Raw genomic sequence first — 26,255 nt, 5'->3', positions numbered from 1 at the left:
AAAACATTTGACCAATATTTATATGCAAAAACATTTATATGTTTTTGCATATAAATTTCTCAACAAGTGGGTTTCTCGACATCACTGATTTGACCAATATATCATTACGAGATGTTGCTCAGTTGTTTGGAAAGTAAATAGCACAATGCTCTTTCAGATGTTTTTCAACAAACCAACTGTGCTAACTGCAAAATGATCAAATACCTATCACAAGATATACTGCATGCACATACTATTGTGAAACATTTGATAGCACAGAAAACAAAGAATACTACTTTCTATTAGTTAGTGATTATTTAATTAATAGACTATCCTAACTGTAAAATAACCATGTGGCAATAGTAAAACATAATGCATGAAGAACATCACTTGTAATTCTTAAAGCAAGGAATTCTTCTGCTTTTCAGTTATTGCTTCTTCAATTAATTAACCATACTAGTTACCTACACCACTGAAGGTAAATGTAAGTTATGTTTTCTTTCCTGTGTTTGTGAGTATTTGTTTTGTTTGTTTGTCTGCAAGGTTAAAATGGTTAATTGGAATCTAAACAAAAGATTAGTATATATTTGGACTATGATACAACTCAGAAATGATTAGTTTATTGGAGGGTCAAGATCACAGCAAGATCATAAAAAAATCCCCATCTGTTAACATGGGTAATAATTTTTCACTATATTTTTGTTCTACAAGTCAGTCAAAAATCATCAGATTTTCATGAAACATGGCAGATGTAGGTTGAATATTATTCTTCATTGTCTTGCCAAAACTGTTCTATGTCTGTTCATAAGAATGGATATATGGGCACCTTTTAATATTCTTTGAAACCTAAATATGATTGATTCTGTGTGGCAAAATTGTGTGCTTCACTGAATTACTCCATAGTTTCTTATTTTTTATCTTTCCCTTAAATACTGACAGATTTAACTGTTTTGCATTGTCACCTTAATTAAATGATTGTGTAGATAGTTACCTTCTACTATACTGTTCTACAAGTGAATGCTTTGTGGCTGTGTGCATTTCAAGATGGCCCTCATTTTCTTCTGAAAACACTAATGTGTGTTTATCCTCAGGAATGCTATACCATTAGGGGATACCTGCTGTGGCATCATTGATATTGTGGCAATGTGATGTTTTATATTATGCTTTATCTTCCATGACTTTGTACACTTACAACTGAGATGGGGTGTTCTGCAAGATAGCTTGTAGGTTCATGACCTCATGATTTTTGCTTCATAAACATGCCTGTTCCAAACTGTACCATCACAGTATTACTTGGGCAAAGCAGTAGGTGATTGCTACCCATCCCTTCTTTACCTGGAGTGAATAACTCTGTGTGGCCTTCTTTTCAATATAAGGTTTTATGGTCACCCACTGCACTGCCTCAGGTGGTGACATTCCTTTGGACTCTCCACCTCATTGCCACCTTCTTTTCTTTGAGTGGCGTATGGGAGTTATTACTACTTTCTAATTTAAATCTATGGGGGTTACGTTGACCATAGAGGTACTCTTCTGAACATGTTCTGCACAATTACCATTCAGCAGAGTAGGGTGGTGGTGTTTTGTGGGTGTATATGGTGCAGTATTCTCTTATTTGCAATAAATAATGACAATGGAGTAAGACATAAGAATGCAGTTCACCCCTTTGATTGGGAGCTCTTATCCTGTCCCTGTGAGCCAGTTTTGTATTTAGAGTGAACCAATCAACATAAGTCTTTGTACAGGTTTGGGGTTATCTATCTTCTTTCCTCCACTTCCTCTGTTTGTGTTATGATTTATAGGATTGTTCTGATTCTGACCTTGGCTATGCCTTGTTCTCTCTTCTTACAGGTATGTTATTGCCATTAGAATGGTCCTGGCCTGTTTCATGATTGGGGACATTGATTGCATGTAATACACATCCTTTTGATATCTGATGTCAAGTTCCCATACTGATAGCTCAGAACTAATCTTTGTGTCATACCCAGGAATCGGAATGGTTCTCATTCCCATGGTTTTTGGGTTTGAGGTGAAGATGGTATGTTCCTTATCCTGCCATCACTATTCAAGAACATAGAGAAAAACAGTAGCAAGTGATTTGAATATTAAATGTTTCACTTCATTCAAAATCTTTGATTAAATATTATTGTTCTTTTAAACTTTCCAATTTTTAAGAATCTCAAAAGTCATGTGATCATCTTGTGTAACCCTGTTTCCGTGGAGCAAATATGAAAGATAAGGAATGTTGTTTAAATATTCATCTATAAAAATTGAAGAAAAAGTAAAATTAAATAAATTAGTCATCCCATAATCATCAGATACTAGCCTTTCTATATCATCCCTCAAAGGCCCTTACTCCCATCCTAATATTTTGCTTACCCTTAATGTATTTTAAAAAGTTCTTACTGTTAATTTTTTATATTTTCAATCAACCTTTTTTATATAGCTTTTTGATTTCCTCATTTTCTATTTAATCACCTCTCTTGATCTTTTATAATCCTCAAAGCTTCCAATAATTTTAGTCAATGTAAACTTACAGTTATGATGCTTGCCTTTAATTTTAATGTTTATACCTTTTATATACCAGCCTGATTTTTGACTTGCAGCCACCTCTTTTTATTTTTTTTCTGTAATAAACATTCCTACGTTGAATATTAAAAACTAATTTTAACAATTTTCAACATTTGATCAGTATCTTCAATTACTTTAGTTTTCTGGTTCATAGTAGATAATTCTTGTCTCATCCATACAAATTTTTCTTTCAAAATTTGAAAACAAAATCCCTATTTCTTATTTCTACATATAGCAAAATATCAAATCTAATTGAGCATTGCTTACTTCAGTCAAGATGTTACTCAATCTACAATGTACACTATTTCAATATTAGAATTTACTATATCAAAAATTGTGAAACAAATCTGTTCTGAACAATCTAAAAATTTTGTCTTTCTCATTTTCTAACTCTAATATATCCAATTTTATAGCCTAAAATTAAAGGTTTTCAAAATTGTATGTTTATAAACATTGATTTCATTAGTTTTTATCTGGTGGTCTACAACAGATTTTAACTAAAAGCCTTTCCAACGTATAACCACTAACAGAAACTCAAATGGATTCAATCTCATTGTTATTAGTTTTAGTATTCACACCTTGAACAGGTTGTAAGTTACTTCTTATACATAAAACTATAATTCTCCCCTTTTTAGTAGTCTTTCTTTTTAAAATAACCTATAACCTTGTATTTTAAAGAAATAACTTTCATTTTAAATGTCTAAATTTCTGTTATTCTGATTATATAAAAATTCTCTGTTTGACCAGTGCTCTTAAGTAATTCATTTTATTTCTTGTATTTCTAAATTTACATTAATAACATTTCAGTTTAACATTAAAACTACTATTTTACTTTATTTCTACATTATACTTTTTCTAAATGTTATTTTTGCTTCATTATTTTGGCTCTCACCACTGTCTAGTCCAGTATAAAGCTGCCTTTACAGTTGACTTAATAGCCCTTATAATCAAGTCAGCTCCTATCCTGTTTAAATGTAAACATCCATTCCAAACATCCCTCTCTTCCCAGTAAACTAGACATAAGTGCTTGCCTTTGCACATTAAATTAAGCCTAACATTTAGTCTTAGTGATATACTGATACTGGCCATTTTCTTTGAATGTTTGATCAATGACTGTACTTAATAGTTAGTTCCAATGATATACTACATTATTAACCCCTATGTTTAGTAAAAAAAACTGCACAACTTCTAGCACCTTTTACTATGTTAATTCCTCTAGCTCTGCTTCTAAATAGCATAAGCTAATTCTTTTCTCCTTGTTTATCCCACAGGCTATGCTATTCATGTGTTGTTCAGAACAATCTGCTATCACAAAAATTTCATGTTTTTTTATTCCCATCCTTATATGCCTCTTTTTTTTTGTCTTTCCCACCTCTAATCCCCCATCTGCATAAGCTAAAGGCTGTAATGTGATACTTAATAGAACCTGCTCATCATAATTAAATCCAGTAATAATAGCTCTGTTAGTAATGTTTTAACTTTATGATAGTTGTTATTAACTACCATATCCTTTACATGCAAAAGCTTAAGTTCTTCATTAAATTCTGTTACCATTTTCAACAGCTTACTCTTTTCTTTACATGTTGTACGGGTAGGTATGTGCAGTGTTTTAATTGGTCTGTAGTTACTGGTGTATATCTGCTGTACTGATCTGTATTCATATATGTGTGTGTGTTTTTTTTTCCTGTTAAAGGTTTACTTCTGGCACTACCTGGCACGCAGCAGGCCTTATTAGCAACTTTCGATCTGATGTATATGTGGAATTATGTAGCTACTCCAAAGATCTCTATGAATGGATGGAAGAAAATGGATATCCAACAGGTACAAATAAAACATTTAAATATTAGCTTGATTTCATGCATCTAAATTAGGCTTTAAAGGCTATGTTTAAAAGTAATTTTATGCAAGTTAAGATGCAATTAATCATAAAGAATATTTAAAATAATATTATTAATGTGGTATAATGATATCAAAAACTGCAAATTATTGAAACCTTTTTCTTTATTAGTCTGGTATACCTTGTTGTATAAATAGTGAACAGTCCTTACTTAGCATATATCTATTACATAAACACTTGAAGTGTTATTTTCATTAACATATTACTTAACCATTTTTTGTTGTATGTTTTGAACTACTTTGATGACTGAAATACTGTGGTATAGATTTTCAATTTACAATCAGTAATATTATTTTTGCAGCTTTGTTATTATGTCTTTATGAAGAGGCATACTATTTTTTCTATTGTTTCTCCTTCTTTCTTTCTTTTTTTTCCAAATGTTTTCAATCACCCAACATTTCTTGGCAGATTAACTTGAAATTTGGTTATACTTTGGTAAAATACACACTGCCGTCTTTTTCATTTTATATGTTCAAAGTCAAACAATCCAAAAATATATTCATTTTTGCAGCAGTCAGGATGACAATTACCATAAATAAAAATTTTTATACACTCAACACATTAATGTTAAAAAAGTTTGGATTTGACCATTTTGAGTTGTTTTTTTTAATGTGGTCGGAGTTCACAAAAAAAGGCATGGTTTGGGGGTTTTTCGCCAATCACTTAATATTATGTTAACCAATTTACTTGGGATTTGGTACAAAGGTACCTTTTACATGTCTCACACACTGGGAATGATGGTATACCCACTTTTTGTCTAATTATAGAGAAGTCAAGATTCTACAGAACGCATAACTTTAGGGTTTGTTTGACAATTATTCAGCTGTATTTTGTCCATATTGAATGGAATTTGGTACAAAGATACCTTTTTTTCAAAACGCATACATTTTTATACAGAAGTTTTGGATATTCCCATTTCTATTCATTTTATGGGGTCAAATAGTGAAATAAACCTGTAATTTTAGGGAGATTTTTTTCAATCACTTTGCCATATGTTGAATTCCAAATAGAAACTTGTAAAAAATTGTAAAACTTGTTGGTTAATTACTCACAGTCTGTTGAATCAATTTTGAACCATTTTTACAGGTTCATGTTTTAGACAATGTTGAATATTCTAAAGAGATTCAAGGTGAAATTATGAAAGTTACTGGACTGTTTTTCAAACAATCATTTTTTTATCATGGTTAATCAGATGTAAGGTATTCAAAAGTGGGGTCACTTCAAAATATTTATTTGTTGGTAGATGGAAAGCAAACTGCAAATGTTGTTTATGAAGAAACTTTGTTATAATATTATAATTTTGAAATAAAGTTATTAACAAGTATTGATCATCTGAAAGAACTTGAAATCCTGTATATTTTAATAAAATCCTGTAAATGTAGTTTTATATTTGTTTTACTTTAAATTTTGCTTATTAAATACTCTTTTAAAGATGGTTGATAATTTCTTTTTTCCAACATACAACATGAAGGATTCAAAAAGTGTGGAAGCCTTATGTTAGCATCAAGTTCAGAACGATTGATATACTTAAAGCGGATTGCTGACAGTTGTAGGTAAGTTATATTTCTATGGTTACATAATGAACAATCATAACAATAAAGAATTATCCAAAGAAGTGATAACCAAGAACAATGATTTTAAACTCTGAACTGGACAGATGTTTAAGCCAATTAAACTACATGTTTCAAGTGCCATGCTTTGTAATTTTTCACTTCATTATTAAAGATGAACGAGATTTGGCAAGAATTCTTAGCTCAAAATCTCTGCATTTACCCAGTGAATTCAAAGCCATAATTTTCAGCAGTTGAGTTATAACAATTTAATTTATTAAAGTAGATTTACATATTTGTTTCCATTTTATTCTCAGTTTTCACTTTTAACAAAATTCACAATAATCATTAATGTTTCTATATACTTGTAGGAAATGAGGCTAGAACTTATGTTTGCTGTCATAAATAGTACCTCTTCTGAATTAGATATTTGATTTAATAAATTATGCTAAAATAAACTTTTTTTTTAGGCAAATAAGTAAAAAAAAAGAGTAGTTTGTATTAAAGGTAAAAATAAATATATAGATAGACATGATTTAAGAAAATAAAAATACGAGTCTGCAGACTAATAATTTTATCCCAGCTTTGAAAGTTGTTATTTATTTGTATTTGCTGAACTAAGGAAAAGTTAAGAGTACATATATAATTGTTTAGATATTCTCACACATTTGTTAGGAATTTAACAAAGGCTACAATCAGAAGTTCCTATTATTGTGGTACTGTCAGGTGAACTGATAACTGCAAAGTTAAGAATAGTGCCACAATAATTTTAGGTACCTAAGGAAATGTGCTATAGAATTAAATATGAATTAGCTAATTCTGGTTAAATTAAAGAAAGATACCAAAACACAATACACAAGCAAGGTAATAAGCAAATCTTTATTTGTGAGCAACATAAATCAGTATTATGGAGTGCACTTAAATAATTGATAATATTTATATTGTTTGAGATTAAGATTTGTACAGACTATAGCTTGTAACTTTATTTGTTTCAGACTAAAATAAAATAAAATTTATAGAAAATTTTGTAATCTCGTCTCCCTTGGATATGCATGAACTACAAATATCATTGAATGTCATTATGATATAAATGTATGGGAAGATATCACTTCAAGGTATCACTTGATCTGCCAAGTTGTACTATACAGCAATCTTTCAAGGAAAGGCATGTATGATGAGAGAGCAGTGAACTATAGTAATTGGTAGCTAGAGTTAAAAGAAGTTAGCCACATTCTTTGGCCAATGTCCTATTCTTAAAACTACACACAGAGCTAGAAACATGTATTTGTGGAAAGAAATGTTTTAAAATTTTTGGTAAACATGAAACATTTATCTTACTAAACTAAATATGCTTTGCATCAAATATTATGAACTATATCATAATGTGTTTAAAACATAATAAATAACTGTTTCTGGCTATGTTATGAAGTGGACACTTGTGGTGACTGAGGCATAAAATCAATTTGTGCTAACACATGTATACTGAAATGACCTGGTTGTTATTAACTTTTCATCAGAAAAATTTCCCTACAGTAATCAGAACTAAAAAAATAATCCAGTGATGAATATTACTAATTTTTTACAAAATTCTCACTTATAATGATTAAAATACACTGTTTCAGAAATTTGGTGCCCTCACTATTGTCAGTATTTTTAAGCTGTAATCCCTATATTATAAGGTTTAGCCAAATTAGGAGATGTAAATTTTCATAGTAAAAAAATGGAAAATGAAAAATATATATATATATATACACATCTTAAACAGTTTGATCAATTATGCTCTGACACTTGTGTAGAAAAGAAAGGATATAATTTAATTACAAAAGTACATAAAAACAATTTATTTTATTCATGCACTGTCATTAATTGTTCTGTTGAAACGCATTATCAGTATATTCAAAATTTTGTATATTTTTTGCTAACAACATCAATGACTTTTGAAATCTTATTATACGGCTCCAACAGTGTAACTTTTACAGTCGTTTGATATCAGCAATTCATTATTATAAAACATGTTACTGTTTAACTATAGAGCTAGATAGCAGGACAATATAGATAGTGCAACAAAAACTAATGCTTATGTAGGTGAGAAATAACATGAAATGAATAATAAATTTGTACAATAAATAACAAAATTAGTTCTCTAATTACATCTGTTCCCCAATGGCATAGTGGTATGTCTGCAGATTTATACTGCTAGAAACTAAGTTTTGATACTCGTGGTGGGCAGAGTACAGATAATCCTTTGGGTAGATTTGTGTTTAATGACAAACAACAATGATAATAACATATAGCTTTGTGCTTAACCTCAAAAACAAACTCTGTCTGATAAAAATATTACTTACTAAACATATGAGTTGCATATAAACACAGTTAATTTGTCTAACCATCCTTTTTTCAGATATCCAATTTACAGGTAAATCTGAAGGTAAGAAGCTGAAATGTAGGAGTGATAAGAAAATACAAGAAATATTACAGTATTAATCAGCTTAAACAGAGAATAACAATAATGGTGAATACAGCATTAAAGTAATAAAAAGGATTTAATTAACTATGCAAATGACAGTGTATTTGGATCTATTATGATGATTTTGCATCAAAAAATTATAGAAAAAAGGTTATAATATCACAGAAAATAAACTAGAGATTAATTTTTTACTGATTATATATTTTTCCATTTCTTTCTCACACTCAGAATTTACACCATACATTTTTGATATTTAAAATATATCAAAGTAACGATAAAACATTTCAAGATATGTGAATTTTGAAATTATATTTGACAAGTCCTTGTCAATTTTAAGATGCATATGAAGAGTAGGTTGAAGATTGCATTCTAAAGGCAATTTATTTATTTATTCATTTTTACAGTATTACTTGGATGAAAGTTAAGTCATAAAATTGTAGAAAGGGACTATTTTTATTGATATATATATATGTTATTTTAGGTTATTGACTTTCAAATGTGAGATCATTTTGTTTTTGTAATTAAAAAAAAATCTAAACTCAGCTTTTCAAAAGTTATGAAAATTGGGAGAAATTGGGTTGAAGCAGTAAATTTATTTTCAATTACATTTTGTAAATGTTGATATGAACTTAATATAAAAAATTTATAAGTTTATGTGTGGATTGCAGACTTAGAGGAATACAAAGTGAGGAGCTGAGTGTAAATGACATTGCTAGACATAGTCCTTGGGTGAATACAGAAGGATTAAAGGTATCTCTTTTTTTTTTTGTACCTGCTTCAAAGAAGTATCATTAAAAGTATTAGGAATAAATGGCTATTGCAAGTATTATGGGATATCTTATAGGATTGCTTTTCTCCATTGTGTATGATTTTTCAGCTGACTGTTCCTTTCACCTACAATGGCAAAATATGGTATTAAATTTAGATAAACGTTTCTGATGCCATAAGTATACAGCTTTATGTATGTACTTTCAATTTAATAAAAATAAGTAACTTTGTTTACACTTTTATATTAAAATTAATAATTATAAAAAGGATTGATATATGCATATGTTTTAAAGAAAGTACCATATGAATCATCTTAGCATTTCATAATAAAACATTTGAATGTGACAGTCACAAAAAAATATAAAAACTTGGATTTATAATTGAGATACCACACGTTTTTGTTAGTAAAGATGTTATGCTTGTCCTATTGTAAAATATATCTTTAATAAACTCTCTATCTGTTGCAGTGCCTGATGGAATTGTGTGTAGTGTTGTTTTTTTGTGCATATTATAATGACCTGACTGTTTCGTAAATGTAAACATATAATATAGTCAGTGGTTTTTCACTCAAATGTTGTTCATTATATCACACTGTAGCTCTTTCCGATATGTGTGTGAAAATTTAATGTATAACTTTAAGCTTAACTTTTAAAACGTTATGTCAGATTTGTTTTCTGTCTTTACTTTTTGGTTATGTTGTATGTAAGGTTTTCTGACAAGTGAATAGTATTGAATCAAATGACAGATTAGGTTTAATATTTATTTTTGTTTTCAAAATATTTTTATTAGTTTAAATTTAAAATTACCATAAGAGAAGTTCATTGATGTACACATAATGCAGGGTGTCCCAAAAGGCATTTGTTGTTGGCTGAATATATTTACAGATTAATAGAATATACTCAAAATATACGTTTTCAAAACGGATATAGAAATGAAGACTTTCAGTGATTCTTACTCCACATATTCATCCTTACTCAATGCCATTATATAAAGAATCTTCCAAAGAACATTAAAAACAATGTTAATTTTCTTACATTTACTATGGCAACCAACTTTTGGAGCAAGTTGAAGATTTTTTCTTTTTAAAAATTTAACAATATTATGAACCAATGACATAGTTCTTGAAAAAGATTGCAGGATACATGCTTAAAACTGCAATAGAACATTTGAGCAAAATATACACCAAATGGTAAAATAAATAATTTAGTTTGAGTAAATAATGTCTACACTATCTCTAACCTTGTTTGCTTACTTCTTTATCATTTCATTTTGGAAGTTTTTAAATTCTTAATTTTTTTATTTTCTGTAATGAATGAGCTTTCAGAAAGTGATGTGACTGTAAATATTAAGGAGTATTTCTATCTCTAGGGAGCTATTGTAGTTCCTGATGATGCTGTTGGAAGTCCTGTGGATATTTGTAACTCCTTAATTAAACTTGCCAAAGATAAAGGTAGAAAGCATTTTCATATATCATTTTATTATTAAATTAAGGCAATAAAAAGAAACAGTAGAGTTTGTACCTTTTATTAATGGACATTCAGTTTTATCATTCAGTAGATACATTTGATCTATAGGACTAATAACACCATAACATTATTATTAATAATATTATTAATGGACATTCAGTTTTATCATTCAGTAGATACATTTGATCTATAGGACTAAATGGTATAACTTCTCTACCATTTGTTTTTTCAGACTTATTTGCATTATTACTTGGATGAATGTTAAGACAAGAAATTGTAGTATGGAGTCATTGTTAATGGTTTATGTATGTTTTAGGTTATTGTCTTTTAAATGTGAGATGATTGTAGTTTCTGTGATTTAAAATATGTGCTAACATCAGAACCTCAACCAAAGCCAGCTTTAGTGACTGAAATAATTTGTCATAGTACTCATTCCATTTGAAATGCAGACAATGGTGGAGCACTTTTTGAAAACAATTATGATAATATACTGTGAAGACTTTATAACTATATATCTCTTTTTTTTTCATCACTAATTGTGGTTAGTTTATGATTTCTCTGATCTTTCTAAGATCAGTATACCTCAATCTCTTTCCTTAATACGATTTGATATGTACTGACCATCCTATGTTGTGACTGTTAATTTGCAGCTATTTGTTGTGATAATGGCCAGGGTGGAATAAGTATTTTTGATAGGAAGACTGGTATGTTATTCACTCATTTAGAGTCTCCCCCATTAGGATGAAATCAATTAATAAGTTATTAGATAGTAGGTGAGGAAGACTTCTTTTAAGTAAATAATTAATAAGTAAAACTTTATTTCTTATATAAACTATTGAACATGAAAATATATGATGTGTAAGTACCATAACATTACAAATAAATTAACATAAGGGTTTCCCATCATCACCATTCATTGAGAAGTTGAGAAATACCAAAAGTGGAATGACTAACTTCAAAATAAAACCATTATATTATAAAACTGATCATCTACATGTCAAAACTTTGTACTATATGTGAACCAAATGTGTGTAAGCATGCAAAATGTTGATGACTGACAATCATTCACCTTTCTAAACTAAAAGGAGAATCATCTGGTATAATTATTCACACGGCACAAAATCTTCAGAATATGATTGACCTTGCATAACTTTTTCTGTTTCTCTATTTAGGTGCTCATGCTGTAGAACGTTGCAATGTAGAAAGGATTGAAACTAGTGGTGGCAGAGTGAAGAGTGTATATACAAACTTAGGAAAAATCAATTGTGAATATGTGGTATTATGTGGAGGTTTGGTATGCGCCCTTATTTTTTACTCTCTCAGGAATTACAAGTACAAGCTATGAAACTTGTAGAATATATATATTTTATGTTATTTTTCTTTAATTTTTGGAATGCCAAATTCATTATTTATAAAGATTTTCAGCACATATTTGAGGAAGGAACTAAATGTGAAATTTGAATTTTTTTCTAAAATTTAATATATCTGATGTTTTGAGTATGTAATGTTAGTTGAAACATATCCCTTTACATTTGCTGTTGATGAACTATAAGGTGGATAGATTTTTGTGAGTAAACTGTTAATCAATTTTGTATGTATGCAGTACAAAAAATATTAAGATATTTGGCTTTAGTTATTCACAATAACATCTGAAATTTACATAATTTATTTTACCCTGATCAGCTAGAAGGCTCATTAACTGACTAGAATAGCACAAAAAATAACTGGACAATTAGAATTTTAAGTTTTTTTTATTTTAGCTTGTCATCAAACATATGTTTCTGTACTTTATTTCAAAATACCATAATTTTGGTTTTAACTCATAAAAATATCTTCTTCACTTCAATCTACAAAATTGTTTATTTAGATTTATTTGGAATATTTGGTCTATTTTTAAATGTTATGGGAAATCCCTAAGTTATTTGAAATTTATAGGAAGCTACTGGAACATGTGAAAGGTGGTGTCAATCTAGATGAAGTGTGATGAACATTACAATCTCAGTGAAGAAACATCTTCTTGTTTTCAATTAAAAAATTGTATTTTAATATTATACATGTGTGCACAAAAATATTTGCAATTTTGCATTTGTTAAATGGAATAAACATGTAGTGTGTGTGATATATACACTGCTGACCAAAATCTTAAGGCCAATGAATATAAAGAAAAAATATACATTTTATGTTGTTAGACTCAACCACTTATTTGAGTAGAGCTTTGAAAGATTAAAATAAGAAAAGGGAAAATAAAAATAAAAAGCTTTTTAGTATTTAATAGGGAAAATGTGAACACCTTGAAAATGGCCTAAATACTAGCTGGTCAAAAGTTTAAGACCATACTGAAATGAAGCGTTAATTGGTAAACATGTAACATTGGAAGCCATCTGGACCATCCAGGTTAAATTTTTTTCCCATCAGAGAACAAAACCTTCTTCCACTTTTCCATGTCCCATGTTTTGTGTTTTTCAGCAAAGTTTAACTGAGCTGTTTTGTGGTGTGGAAGGAGGCGTGTCATTTGAAGACATTTACAGTTTTTAAAGCCTTTCTCTCACAGATGCTGTCTTATTGTTCTTGAGCTGCATTCTGCGTCAGTAAGGGCCTTAATCTGATTTGATGATTGGCTGGTGTCTTGCCAGGAAACCCATCGAATCCTCCTGCTCAATGCTGTCAAAATTTTCTTGGGCTGACCACTTGAAATTCTCATTTTGTATCCCTCGGGGTCTTTTAAGAAATTTGCAACAGCAGTTTTACTATGCCCAATCTCACCCAGTCTCTATTCATATTCTCTAGTGGTGCATGTCTGAGTATAAGTGCTAGCAAGTTGGGTAAGAAATGTTAATTAGTACTGAAATGTCTAGAGGCAGTAAATCCATGCATGGTTACGATTTTGTCATAAATTTTCACAGAATCATTTTCTTAATCTGCATGAAGTTTTACCAATGTATAACTTGTTACATGAGGAGAAAAAATACATAAGAATTTATGCTGTATATGAAATGTTGATTTAGGACCAGTTGTTGAGTTCTAGAATCAATGTATTTGCAAGTGGGACATTTAGGTTGTATCACACACTGCCTGTGGGATGTAATGTGTATGTCTCATATGTATGTAAAATAGGATAAAGAACATTTACTTTCAATCTAAAGAAAATAGGTAGTTTTATATTTTATTCCATATTGAGTTTTTAATTGTTTTAATAATCCAAATGTTTAAATTTTTACAAGGTCATACTCTTTGTCATACTGGATATCAATCTTTGTTATAGTTAGTAAAGTATATGATCATTTACATAACCTTAGTAAGTCAATTGTTTTGTTTACTAATTATAATTTTTTTTTATTTCATACTTTTTTGGTTGTTAACTCTAATTTATTTTTGGGAAATTCTGAATTTTGGGAAATGGTTGAAAAAGAGAACAAAATTGTACTATACCAAGATATTATATTGCAATATTGATTTGTCAGTCATTTAAACTTATTACATTAAATTATTGATTTCATCATTTTTACTGGTAAATAAAAATGTTTGTTTGAATGTCTGTATTTTATGATGATTTGATCCATTTCTTGATTGTTCAATGTTTTCACTAGAATTCTTCTTCTGTGTAACATAAATTATAATTGTATTCAATCTCATTTTTATAGTTACAACATGTCCGTAGTTTTATATTAGTTATAAATGAGTGTACTGTGTTATGATTATTTTGTTTCTTGATTGTATCAGTGAGATAACATAACAATTTTTTTACTTGTGAAACTGTTTCAGTCAAAACAAAGCTTGATATTTTTATTCATGTGCTTCTATATTGTCAATAGTGGACAAGAGACTTAGGAACCCAAATCCAACCTTCACTTAATATTCCACTCCATTCTGCAGAACATTTCTATTTGATTACTAAACCAATAGAAGGAGTTGATACGATGCATCCAGGTATTAAAATTTATTGTATTTAACCCTTTCGGTGCTGAATAACAACTTTTAATGTTTGGCATGGCACTGAATATATATGTTTGATACTTATAGTAATTACGGTATCAGTACTAAAAGCATGATATCTCTGCAATAACTCAACAAAAGTCCCTGAAATATTCAGTGATTGTACCCAATACTATATATGTTAAATTCAATACATAAGAATAACAGGAATAAAGGAAGGTCGCCTGCCACTCTGAGCCTACAAGTCGACTGCGGTCGCCAACCACGCCGAAAGGGTTAATGTTTAAATATTGTATTTAATGTTTAAATGTAAACAGTCTTGGCAAGTTAAACACAAATTTTAAATGAATGGAGAGAGAGATGACTTTGAAAAGGCAATCAAAATTGTATTATACTAAGATTTTATACTGCAATATTGAAATGATTTATTAAAAAATGTTCACTTTTAATTTGTAGTATATTTTGGTGCTTAGTTTAAAATGGACGTGCTGATTTAGTCAGGTCATTTATAATATTCTTAAAAGTATTTCTTGGAACTTAGTTATCTCACAGTCACTTATGACACCCAAATAACTTCTGTGTTATAACTCTCGATATATGACTTTGGTGAATTATGCAGAATGAATAAGGAGTGTCTTTTAACCAGGATGTCAGTTCATTTGAGTTTGGTCATTTCTAACATAGTTTGCATACCAGAGCATTATTTTCTTTTTTGTTGTTGTTATAATTATTATATATGTTGTGTTATTCACCAAATTCCATTGTGTACCTTCAATAGCAATGACAGCACAGTAAATAAAGATGTGTTGAAGTGAGTAAATTCTTTAATAATGTAAGGAATTTATAAAAGAAAGGATATTGTAAAACTTGAAATGTAAAACATGAACAGTTTACACTATGTAATCATTAGGTTCTTCAAAGCTTGAATTTAATTCTGATAAAATAAAGGTTAATTAGTTAAGGGATTACACTGTATTGTGTTTTATATTAATTAATCTGCACTTGATGTGAATTAAATTCAAAGCATAGCTTTTTGTGTGCAGTGATGTTAAACTGATTTAGTGTATAAAACTAGTTTTATTCTTCAGTTGATTAAGTATATCCTCAAATAATTACTGAATTACTAAATGTACAATTATTAATAGAATAGTGGATTTTAATTTAAACTTGCAAATATATTATAGTTAGGAAATTCTGTCAAACCTTTCATTTCATGTTTAAATTATAATAAAAGAAAAATGCCTTCTTAAAATCCTCTGGACATTGTGGAAGCAGTAAATTTGAGTAAGTTTAAAAGAAATCTTGATTAATGTATGACTTTCATATTTGAGGGGTTAATTTCTTTTTCTCTTGTGCCTTGTCTGTGAGCAGACATTGGTCATCATGACTCAACATCTTTCTTTCTCTTTAGCTAAAAGATGATGTCATTGTGTTTCAGTCCTGAGTTGTCAATCCACTTCCTCAAGTTATGATGTACTTTGTTCTGTATTTCTATCTCCTTCGTTCTTCTTCATCCCTTCTCTCAGAATTAGATATTCAAAGCCTTCTTCACAGGTGACATGTCTTAGGAATTTTAAATGTCTTTTTTATGGTTTTTACATAAGATTTTTTTTTGCTTTTTTATCATTATAGTACTTTTTTAGTCTATGATATCTTGAGCATTCTTCTCCAAAAACATATTTCATTAGCCTGTAATTTCTTCATAACTTCTTTATTTACTATCCAACACTTGCATCCATACAATTGGATGGACCAAACATAATATTTGAGAACTCAAATTTTATTAGTCATAGAAATGTTCTTTAGTACTGGGCTTACTTTTTAGAAAGCATTTTATAACATTCTTATTGTTTTCTTTATCTCTTCTTTGCATCATTCACCTGATGTTAGGATAAAAACCCAGATGTTTAAACTTGTTCATTTGTTTTATCTCCTTTGTAGTTTACAGAGCGATATGATTCTTTTCTCTAACATGACCATGCATTCAATGTTTTTAATATTGAGGTATAAACGTTTGATCTTACTTTCAATAAATGCTATGTCCAAGATATGTTGCAGATTTATTATAGTCCTGCTATCAAAACAGTGTCTTCTGCATATTGGAGGTTATTCAAATTGTGTCAAGATATGATTCTTTTCTTTGACATGACCATGCATTCAATGTTTTTAATATTGAGGTATAAACGTTTGATCTCACTTTCAATAAATGCTATGTCCAAGATATGTTGCAGATTTATTATAGTCCTGCTATCTAAACAGTGTCTTCTGCATATTGGAGGTTATTCAAATTGTGTCAAGATATGATTCTTTTCTTTGACATGACCATGCATTCAATGTTTTTAATATTGAAGTATAAACGTTTGATCTCACTTTCAATAAATGCTATGTTCAAGATATGTTGCAGATTTATTATTGTCCTGCTATCTAAACAGTGTCTTCTGCATATTGGAGGTTATTCAAATTGTGTCAAGATATTTTCACTGTGGATTTTAAGTAAATCAAGTCATAAAACACGTCGTTGTATTTTTATTATGTCACTCAGTGCATCATTTTCTCATTACTACTGTTTGATCTCAGTATAGGTTTCTGATCTCACAAAGATCTTTACTATCAGTTTCTAAATTCTCAAATAAATAAAACATTTCATTATGTTTCACTTTATTAAAAGATTTTGTACAGTGAAGAAAACAGAAGTATAGGTCTCTTTTAACATCATTTGCTCTTTTGATGATAATTTATTGAATAAATATGGCATTCCTTTGTGTTCAGCAAAGTCATATCATTCAACATTTGTTTTTAATCTCATCTTATTTCTTGCTATCATTATGAGGATTTGGAGAAGAATCTTGCTCTATAATCCATTAGGCTGATCATGAAATATAGTTCACATTAATTTACTCCAGGTTTCTTTGGTAAAACAATGAATTTGATCTACTAAAGTTTATGAGAATGTCACTGCTGTTGTAAATATTATTTATCAAAGTGATTGTCATATCTATTCCAAATCCATCCAAAGCTTGGATCATTTTAACAGATATTCAATCTTGCTTTTTAATTTCTCATTTTTCTAATTCCATGTCTTACTTTACCTTTTATGAAGGATGATTTATCAATATTCTTTTTTACTTCTGTTTTGTTACCTCAGTTATGTTAAAAAAACTCTTCACTATAATCATTCATGTATTTAGAATGCCTTCTTGCTCCATTAAGATGATGCCAAATTTTGCTTTTATGCATCTGCTATTGGAATATAATATTTTCCCAGTTGCATCCTTAACCTTTTCATAGATGTAGTTTGTATTTGTATTCTAATTATCATTACTTCTTGGCATTGTTGATGCAACTATATTTCTTTTGCTTCTTTGAATTTATTTTTGACATTTTTATGCAATCTCTTATACCTCTCTTGGTCTTGTTTTGATAGTCTTCTGTAGCATGCCTTCTGTAACTGAAATCTTATTTTCCATTGATTGCTGTGTTATAAATATAAATACGTTTTTGATTCAGAAAGCAATAAAAACACATATATGAATGTAAGAAAATATTTTTAAAAACATTAAATAGAACTGGCATAGTTTGATAGTTTTACTCACCAAAAATAATCACATTTTACACAGGGAGGGGAGATAAAGACTGTACAGGTACTGGCATCTGCCTCACTCTGTAAATCATCGTCATAATCTTGATCTGGCGTTGGCATAACTCTTTTGAAGACGACTATGTCAAGACTTACTTTCTATTTCTGCTGCATCTTCTTGCAGCAATGCATGATATCATGTTGTCCTCAAGTAAATTTTAGACTACATTCATGGCTGGAATAATTAGCACTAAGGATTTGTATTACTTCTTCTATGAGAGCAGTGGATTAGTCTAAATGGTTGGTAGTCAAATGAAGTTCAGTTGGTGGTGTTTCAGTAATGCCCCCTTTTCTGCAGCTTCCTCTTGTTCCAACATTATCAGATCCTTACAGGACTCTAATAACTGAACAATATTTTGGTGAACTTTCTCAGCACTTTCTGATTGGAAGAATCCTGTGAAGTCATTGGTATACTCTGACCATATGTATTTCTACTCACCATTCATAGTTGAATTCTTCACATCATCCCATGACTTTCTAATGTTGTTTATTGCATCCATAATGATATATTTCTTCAGAGTTCTCCATAAGTAATATCTTTTGTCTCAGTCAATTACTCCTTGTGCCACTGGTCCCTCTCTGTCATGCTCATATAAAATCCCTTGAGTGGACATTTCATGAATGATGGAATCTTGATTGGGATAATCTTTCCACCCCAATTCCCTTTCTCTTTCTCTGCAAGACAATCTGCATTGGTGCTGGACAAAGTTAATGTTTGGACAGATGTGCCTCTTCCTTATCTACATCCCAACCTACATTCTTTCAGGGATAGGGAGTATGGACCAATCACAAGGAAGCCTTGAGCCAATAGTCTGCAGATGAGAAGACTTTGCATATCACTGTTCTTCAACTTCTTTCCATACCTCAATGATTACATCATTTCCTTCTTCTTGCCTAACACTTTCTAGGGATAGTTCCTTTGGACAATTCTATGGAGGTAGCACATATCACTCACTAAAATGACATGTGGTTCAAAGAACTATATTTTTGTACATTTGATTTCTTATACTGTGGCCACATACACCATATTTGTCTTATTGCATATAAGGAACTGAGTACTTTCAATTTGGTTGCTGATTATATTTTATGTACCAATGTGATATATCCCACAGAGTGGGAATTAGATCACATAATTTTCTGGGATCTTTGCCATTTGTGGAATTCTCCCCACAAGGACACCTTGGTACAGGCCTCACCACCAAGCTACCACTCTTTTGGTCACTTGTACCTCATCCACAGGCTCTAGCAGTTGATGCCCTCATCTTGGATTAGTTTCACAATTATTTTCATGTAGACCCATTCATCTGATTACTTCTTTGGGTAATTTATCTTCTCCATTCCACTCCCTGTTGAGTCCTCCTGATTCCTGATGACAAGAAACCCACTTGAAGTAGAAATGTATCTTAAGACGGCTGGTATGGGTATTAAAACTTTTATTAAAATAAAGTAGGGAACAACATTTCAACCTTCATCTTCAATTTGCAAACTCTCTTTGTTAATCTGAAGATGACCTAACAAGGTCGAAACATTGTTCTCTACTTTATTTTAATAAAAGTTTTAACACCCATACCAGCCATCTTGAAATACAGTCTTTCTGATTGCTCCCTATTGACCAGATCAGCCTTGGTTTCCAAGGTGACAACAACTGCTCTTCTCCCTCCCTTCTTCATCAACCTTGATCACATGTCCTATATCCCAACCTTCCCATTATGCATTTTTACATCTTGCTTTTGTCTGGTTCTTGGTGAGATGATATAGTTATACAGTGAGTTGGTTCCTTGTTAGCTAGATCCATCTATCCATCTTTCATGGAGATGTACCAATGGAAGTGGAAAGTATTCTACAGTTGATTTACTAATAGGTGGTTTCCCACTAACAAGTCTACCATGGCTCATGTAGTGGAAATTCTTATCTGGCTCTTCAACAGTTTTCAATCTCCTTGCTTTCTGGATATCGGGCAGCCTTTATCCCATACCTTTTGACTTTTGTTTCTCTTCATTATTATAGAGTTTCTTATCATGCTCATGCATTCCTTCCAGATTCATTGTCCTTCTAAGCATCCAACCTTTTCAGATTGTAATATGAATGTAGGCTGACATACACTTAGTTTACCTCCATTTGAATCACTTTCTTCATAAGTCATGTTTTGTTTTTCCCTTAAAATTTCTTTCATTTTTCTCTTAGCCTGCAGATGTCAAAGATCAGATTTATTTGCCATTGACATTTCATGTGTCCTTTATTACCCTACCTATCTTCTTTATCAAGATTGTTTCTTTCTCATGAAGACCTTCACAGTTTGGGAGTGCTGTTCCTCCTTTTCTCCTATTTCTCTTCTTTACACTTAGCTGGTTTCAGATATGCTTTTGTGTCTGATTAGGATTATTCATTCTTATTTTGTCCATACTGCTACCATCCAAGGCACATGTTACCAATTTATTATCACATGGCAATCTTCCTCCATTCATGTTATTTTGCCTTCTATCCTTACTAATTGGGTCTGCCTAATAGATAGGCCTATTCTTCCCAACCTTCTTCCTTCCAGACTTTGTTCTAGTTATTCTCTCATCGAATTCATCACATCACTTTTACCTTTTATTCTTGTCTTCATTGTTCAGTAGAGGAGATTCTGCAATCCAACATGTGTACCATTCCCACTCTGTTCATTTCACACTATCTCCATCAAATCATGGTTTCCCATTTGTTGGGGTTTCATCTACCACCTGTGGCCATTATTCTGACCTCAGTGCAGCTCTTACTGGTAAGTTTTTATTCGTACTTTCTTTCAGGAGCCGTTATCTACTTTTCATCACATGGATTTCAGTGTTTGATGAGTGGTGCCTCACCAGGTATTCTTTAATTCTAAATCCACACTGTACAGCCACATTGACCTATGCTTTACCTTCCATGGCTTCAGATGCTTATTGTAGAGATGGAACATTCCACAAGTTCATTTGAAGGTGAATAACCTCCTGATAGTTTAGTTTATAAACATGCACCTCTCAGAGTGCATCACCCATTGACAAGAAAGGTAAAGCAGAAGAGAATTATTGCCTATCCTTGCCATGCCCAGAGTAAATAACTCAGTATGGTGGGCTTTTTAAAATATAATTTTGTGGTCATCCTTTGCACAGTCTCTGGTGATAATGTTTCTATGGACTCTCCAACACACTGTCATCCTTCTTTATTTGTTTGGAGTATGCGAGTCCTTGCTATTTTTTTCAATTCCAAGCTTCTGGGGTGGTTGACCATAAAGGCACCCTGGTGAATGAGTTGTGCACAATAAACATTAAGTTACATAGTAGGGTGTAATGTGATGTAGGTATAAATGGTGCAATATCTTAATATTTACAATAACCAAAGGCAATGAAGTGAGACATCAAAATGAAGTTCACCACTTTGATTGGGAGCTCTCATCTTACCCTCACATATAGGTTGGTTCACTTGCAGGCAAGTTTAGGATTTAGTGTGAATTAGTCAACATAAGTTCTCATGGAGATTTCAGGTTGTCTATCTTTCCTTGATTTTCTCTGACTGTGTTGTGGGTTGCAATGGTGATATGTGGGATTGTTCCAGTTCTGATCTTGGCTTTCCCTTGTCCTCTCTTTTACAGGGATGTTATTGCCATTTGAATGGTTCTGACCTGTTTTATGGATGATTACATGTAATAGACATTCTTTTGATACCAGATGTCAAGTTCCAGGAGAGACAGCTAAAAACTAGTCATTGTCTCATTTCCAGGAATTAGAGTGATTCTCAATCTCCAATTCTGACATCTTCTGCCAAACTTCAAACTGGTATTTTGCTAGAGGAGTGTAGAAGGAGCTACATGCATCATGTGAACATGTCATGCTCCTGTTGATTAGGAAGTGACATATGATTATTTGCATGACAGACATGTTGGAATCTTGAAATAGAAGGATTGTGGCATGTGTAAAGAAAAAGTTCACATATAGAGGGCAGAAATGAATGACAATAGATAATCTTGTGAGAGACATAAGTACATATAAGAAAATGGTAACTTCCATATTAAGCCTCACATCACTTATATTAAATTTTATGAGCACTTAGAGATGTAGTGGTTTTAGAATTGTTTTGATTTTTTCTTTACTATCACATGTTGTCCCCACTATAAAGGTAGTAACCCTAAAGTTTTAGCCTCTCTAGCGTCAAATCTCTTTAAAACATTTCATTTTACATCCATAGTAATTCCTTTCCATGCTCTCTTGGATGTAGCACTTTCATTGAAACCTGATGGTCATTTTGCAGGCCTTATTATCTGTAATATAATACAATGATGCCTTATCACCCTCTGTAATTAGGATAATAAACTGCAGAATCTTGAAAAACAATGTAAGTAACAACTAAGCTACTCTGTGTTAATCATTACAGAAGTGTTTGCTGATGAGAACAAAGAATGTCACTTACATCACTGATGCTTGGAAATGTATTCTGCATTAAAAAATACGATTTCTTTTGGAGTTCATACTCAGATTTATTATTCATGCTTTATAATTCTCATATGGGCAAAATCCCATAACCTAAATGCCCATAATGTGAGGGCAAACTGTGTATATAATTGATTAGTTTTGTTTAACTGTAGAGAAAAAAAAACAAACAATCAGATAGTTTTATATTGTATAGATATATGATACTCAATTTAATGTAGAATAAATAATTGGGTAAAGTGAAAGCTAACTGAATAAGTCTGTAATAGCTAGAGTAAACCATTTTAAATATTTTTTTCTTGCTGTGTTTGAAAAATAACAGGAGTTTCTATACTGGCCAATATTTCCATTTCTGCAGTTGCAAGATGAGTGGGCCTGTATACTACTGCAATAATGTTTCAGTACCTTTTTTGTTGTGCTTTAATACTGATTCACAGGCTCCAGAAAGTGCTATTGATTTTTTTTTAGAATTGTTTTTTACCTTTTCAAACTGAAAAGTTATGAAAGTGGATGCCAATGATTTTTTAAGGTACCCTTACAATCTCGTTGGATATGTAATACGTATTTTCCACTGTTTCTACACCTTTCATTCAATCCAAAGTTGTTTAAGTAAATGAAGTTTTTGAGAATTGCTGATGTTTAGATGACTATTTTTCTTTTTGAAGGTTCTGTGTCTTCATCTGTAGTGTTTTGCTCTTAACAATAATCTGTAACTTCTTTCTATATTAAATAACTAACCATGCAACAAACTGAAGATTTACAGTGTGAAAAAATGCTAAAATTAAGTGCTTTAAACTATTGAATGATAAGTATTGTTATGGTAATTTTGTCTCAGTTTTACTAAGTGGTTACCTCTTGCTGGTGCCAACTACAAATATTGTGATGCTGTGTGGAGATGGAGATTGAAGCTAAATATTTAGAAAATATTTAGGGAAGATTTATGCACTTTTGCCTAGATTCTTTGTGTGAAAACTACTAAAAATGTTTGGCAGGCATAACCTCTTCTCTCCATCTCAGCCTAGGAAAATGTTGAAGCTACAGGACATTAGATTAACAGGTCTGTTCAGGCATAGGGATCCTCTATTTTACCAAGGCTGGTTGACTAGACATTAAAACTTGACAAAACAGTGAAGAGCGAGAGACAGTTAAAAAGTTGCTGTTTCTCCTAAGTATTCATATTTTATAATAATTAAATTTCTGCTCAAACTGACTTTTTTTTTTTACAGATTACAATGATTGTTATTACAGAATATAATATTATGTATTATTTGAAAAGACTGAAGTTTAGATTAAGATTTCAATCTGTTTTCAGATTATAAATGAATTTTAAGATTTTTTTATGTTGAATTTGTATTTGTTAAAGCATGATCTGAAGTGACATGTTGATCTGTTGATTAATAAAATCAGTATAATATAAAGTTTTAAAGACTTACCACGTTGTGATGTATATCTCAATGTTTTATTATATTATAGTTATGAGAGACCAGAATATTGGCTCATATGTGCGAGAATGGGGAGGTGGATTCTTGGCTGGAATATTTGAAGGAAAAGCCCAACCTGTTTTCCATAGTGGACCACCTAGGGATTCTGAATTCCATATGTTTCCTGATAATTGGGATCGTTATTGTTAGTCTGTTGTTCAGTACATGTTGAAGGCTTTAAATTTTTTTTCTGCATGAAATATTAAACTTAAAAATAGTAGTTTACCAAACAAACAAACAAAAAAGATCAAAAAGAAATTTAAGTATTGTCGTCAGTCACTAAAGTTAATCGTTTGAAGGCAGTAAGCTTCTGTTTCACAAATCTGAAGTACAGTTTGAGTTTTTAGAACTATTTTATTAAATAGAAGTCGAAAAATGAAGATATTGTGTTAAAAGAATTTAAATTGGTTTCTTCTAATTATTATTTTAATTGTTGTGAAGATAAGTTTCATGACAAAAATTACCTAAACGTATTTAATAATTTTTTCTTAATTTAAAAATACTTGTTAGTTTTGCTGCTTCTAGTGTTCTTAACTATAATAGTGTTTTTAACTGTTATTTTATTTTGAGATGGACACTATAAACCTATTATGCATCGATTCCCTTTCTTGAAAAAGGCTGAGATTCGTGAAATGTTTAATGGCCCTGAAAGCTTTACTCCTGATGGGTTACATTTTCTAGGAGAGTCTCCTGAGGTATGGTAACCTTCCTGTTATGTTCAATTATGTTCTTTACATAAATTTATGCTGTTTCTGTTTTAAACAGTGTTTGATTGAAATTTTGAAACTGATGCTAGTAAATTATTTATGCAAATACTTGTTAATATAATTGTCACTTTATTTTATACTTTTCAAAGTTTACCAATTGCTTGTTTTTGATTTCTGTTGGTAGTGCTTCAAGTAAATTTATATGCCTTGAAATGTAAAAGTAAGTAAAAAGTGCATTTATTGAAAAAAATAACATTATAGCTTTTTATTATTAATTAACGAATTAACAACATATTTATCAGCTAGTGTTGTAGTGTCAGTAGTAGTTTGAATAGAAATGGGTAAAACCCACAACTGATTTAGAACTATTAAAAATATAAAAGTTTCTAAACTTATAATATGGAATATATCATGAATGAGAAAAGAACCCTTAGTTACGGTATTTTTATAGGTATGCAGTAAAGAAAGTTAAAAGAACCACTTATTCAACTTATTGAAAATTTGTATTTTTTTGTTTGAGAAATAAATCTTAGATTCTTGATTTAAGCGCATCCTACAGTTATTGTGAAATTTCATATAATTGGTATTTTGTTTAATCCTATGGATATGGGTAGGTAACCTTGCACACATTGCATTTAAAAATATCAGTAAGTCTCTGTGGTATTTCTTAAATGTTATTTATAACTAATAGAAAAAGAATATTGTATTACTTGCTGATTTACATATAATGCTACCTCATTCTCACATGAGCTTTAGAATTATTCAATATATACGCTCAAATTTGCTACTGCTGAGTTGAGCTCAACTAAGTGACAGAATCAGTTTAATGAACTTATAGCTTAGTTAAAAAGCCAGTTGAATTATAATAGTTAGAGTTCATATGATGCTTTAAGCATGCAATTATTTTATGTTATAAATTAAATTTTAAAATAAATAAAAACTCATCAAGATAGTAACAACAGTTCAAGTAAAACTTATGGTTGACTTTTGTTAACTTTAACTGCAGAAAAGTACAAAACCCACACAAAGTACCAGTTTTTTTTTAAGTATATTTTTATGTATTACTATAAAAGTAACTATAATGTAAAAGTTAAAAACTTGTTATATTAAACAAGGATAAATAAACGATGAAGCACTAAATAAAAATATTTCTTCACAAAATTATAAACATAAGAAGCTCATGCATTATGTAATTCAATACTGTAACTTAAGAATTTGCTGGGTGATTTCTTGTTTGTTAAGTTAGTTCAGTAGTTAGACAGTGTTCAATGAGCAATAAAACAATAATAATAAATTATAAGTAACCTGTTATCAACTTGTTGTTCAGGATAAATAATTGTAGTTTACTATTACAATC

At 30.5% G+C, this 26,255-nt stretch overlaps 1 protein-coding gene across 4 annotated transcripts in view; it reads left to right on the top strand.

Annotated features, from left to right (window-relative positions):
* Positions 1–26,255, top strand: part of LOC143230926 (pyruvate dehydrogenase phosphatase regulatory subunit, mitochondrial-like) — a 102,884-nt gene that overhangs the window by 5,415 nt on the left and 71,214 nt on the right. For 3 of the 4 annotated variants that reach the window (XM_076465253.1, XM_076465251.1, XM_076465254.1), the window contains exons 2-9: positions 4,241–4,368; positions 5,916–5,997; positions 9,130–9,211; positions 10,598–10,679; positions 11,868–11,989; positions 14,508–14,622; positions 24,184–24,336; positions 24,762–24,886. In XM_076465253.1, the coding sequence (XP_076321368.1) occupies positions 4,241–4,368; positions 5,916–5,997; positions 9,130–9,211; positions 10,598–10,679; positions 11,868–11,989; positions 14,508–14,622; positions 24,184–24,336; positions 24,762–24,886 (889 nt within the window). The remainder of the gene's footprint in view (positions 1–4,240; positions 4,369–5,915; positions 5,998–9,129; positions 9,212–10,597; positions 10,680–11,867; positions 11,990–14,507; positions 14,623–24,183; positions 24,337–24,761; positions 24,887–26,255) is intronic. The other variant, XM_076465252.1, reaches the window with a different exon arrangement.

This window comes from Tachypleus tridentatus, chromosome 10 (assembly GCF_004210375.1).
Source record: "Tachypleus tridentatus isolate NWPU-2018 chromosome 10, ASM421037v1, whole genome shotgun sequence".
Lineage (NCBI taxonomy): Eukaryota > Metazoa > Arthropoda > Merostomata > Xiphosura > Limulidae > Tachypleus > Tachypleus tridentatus.
Note: the sequence above shows the minus strand (reverse complement) of the source record. Positions and strands in the feature narration are given on the sequence as shown.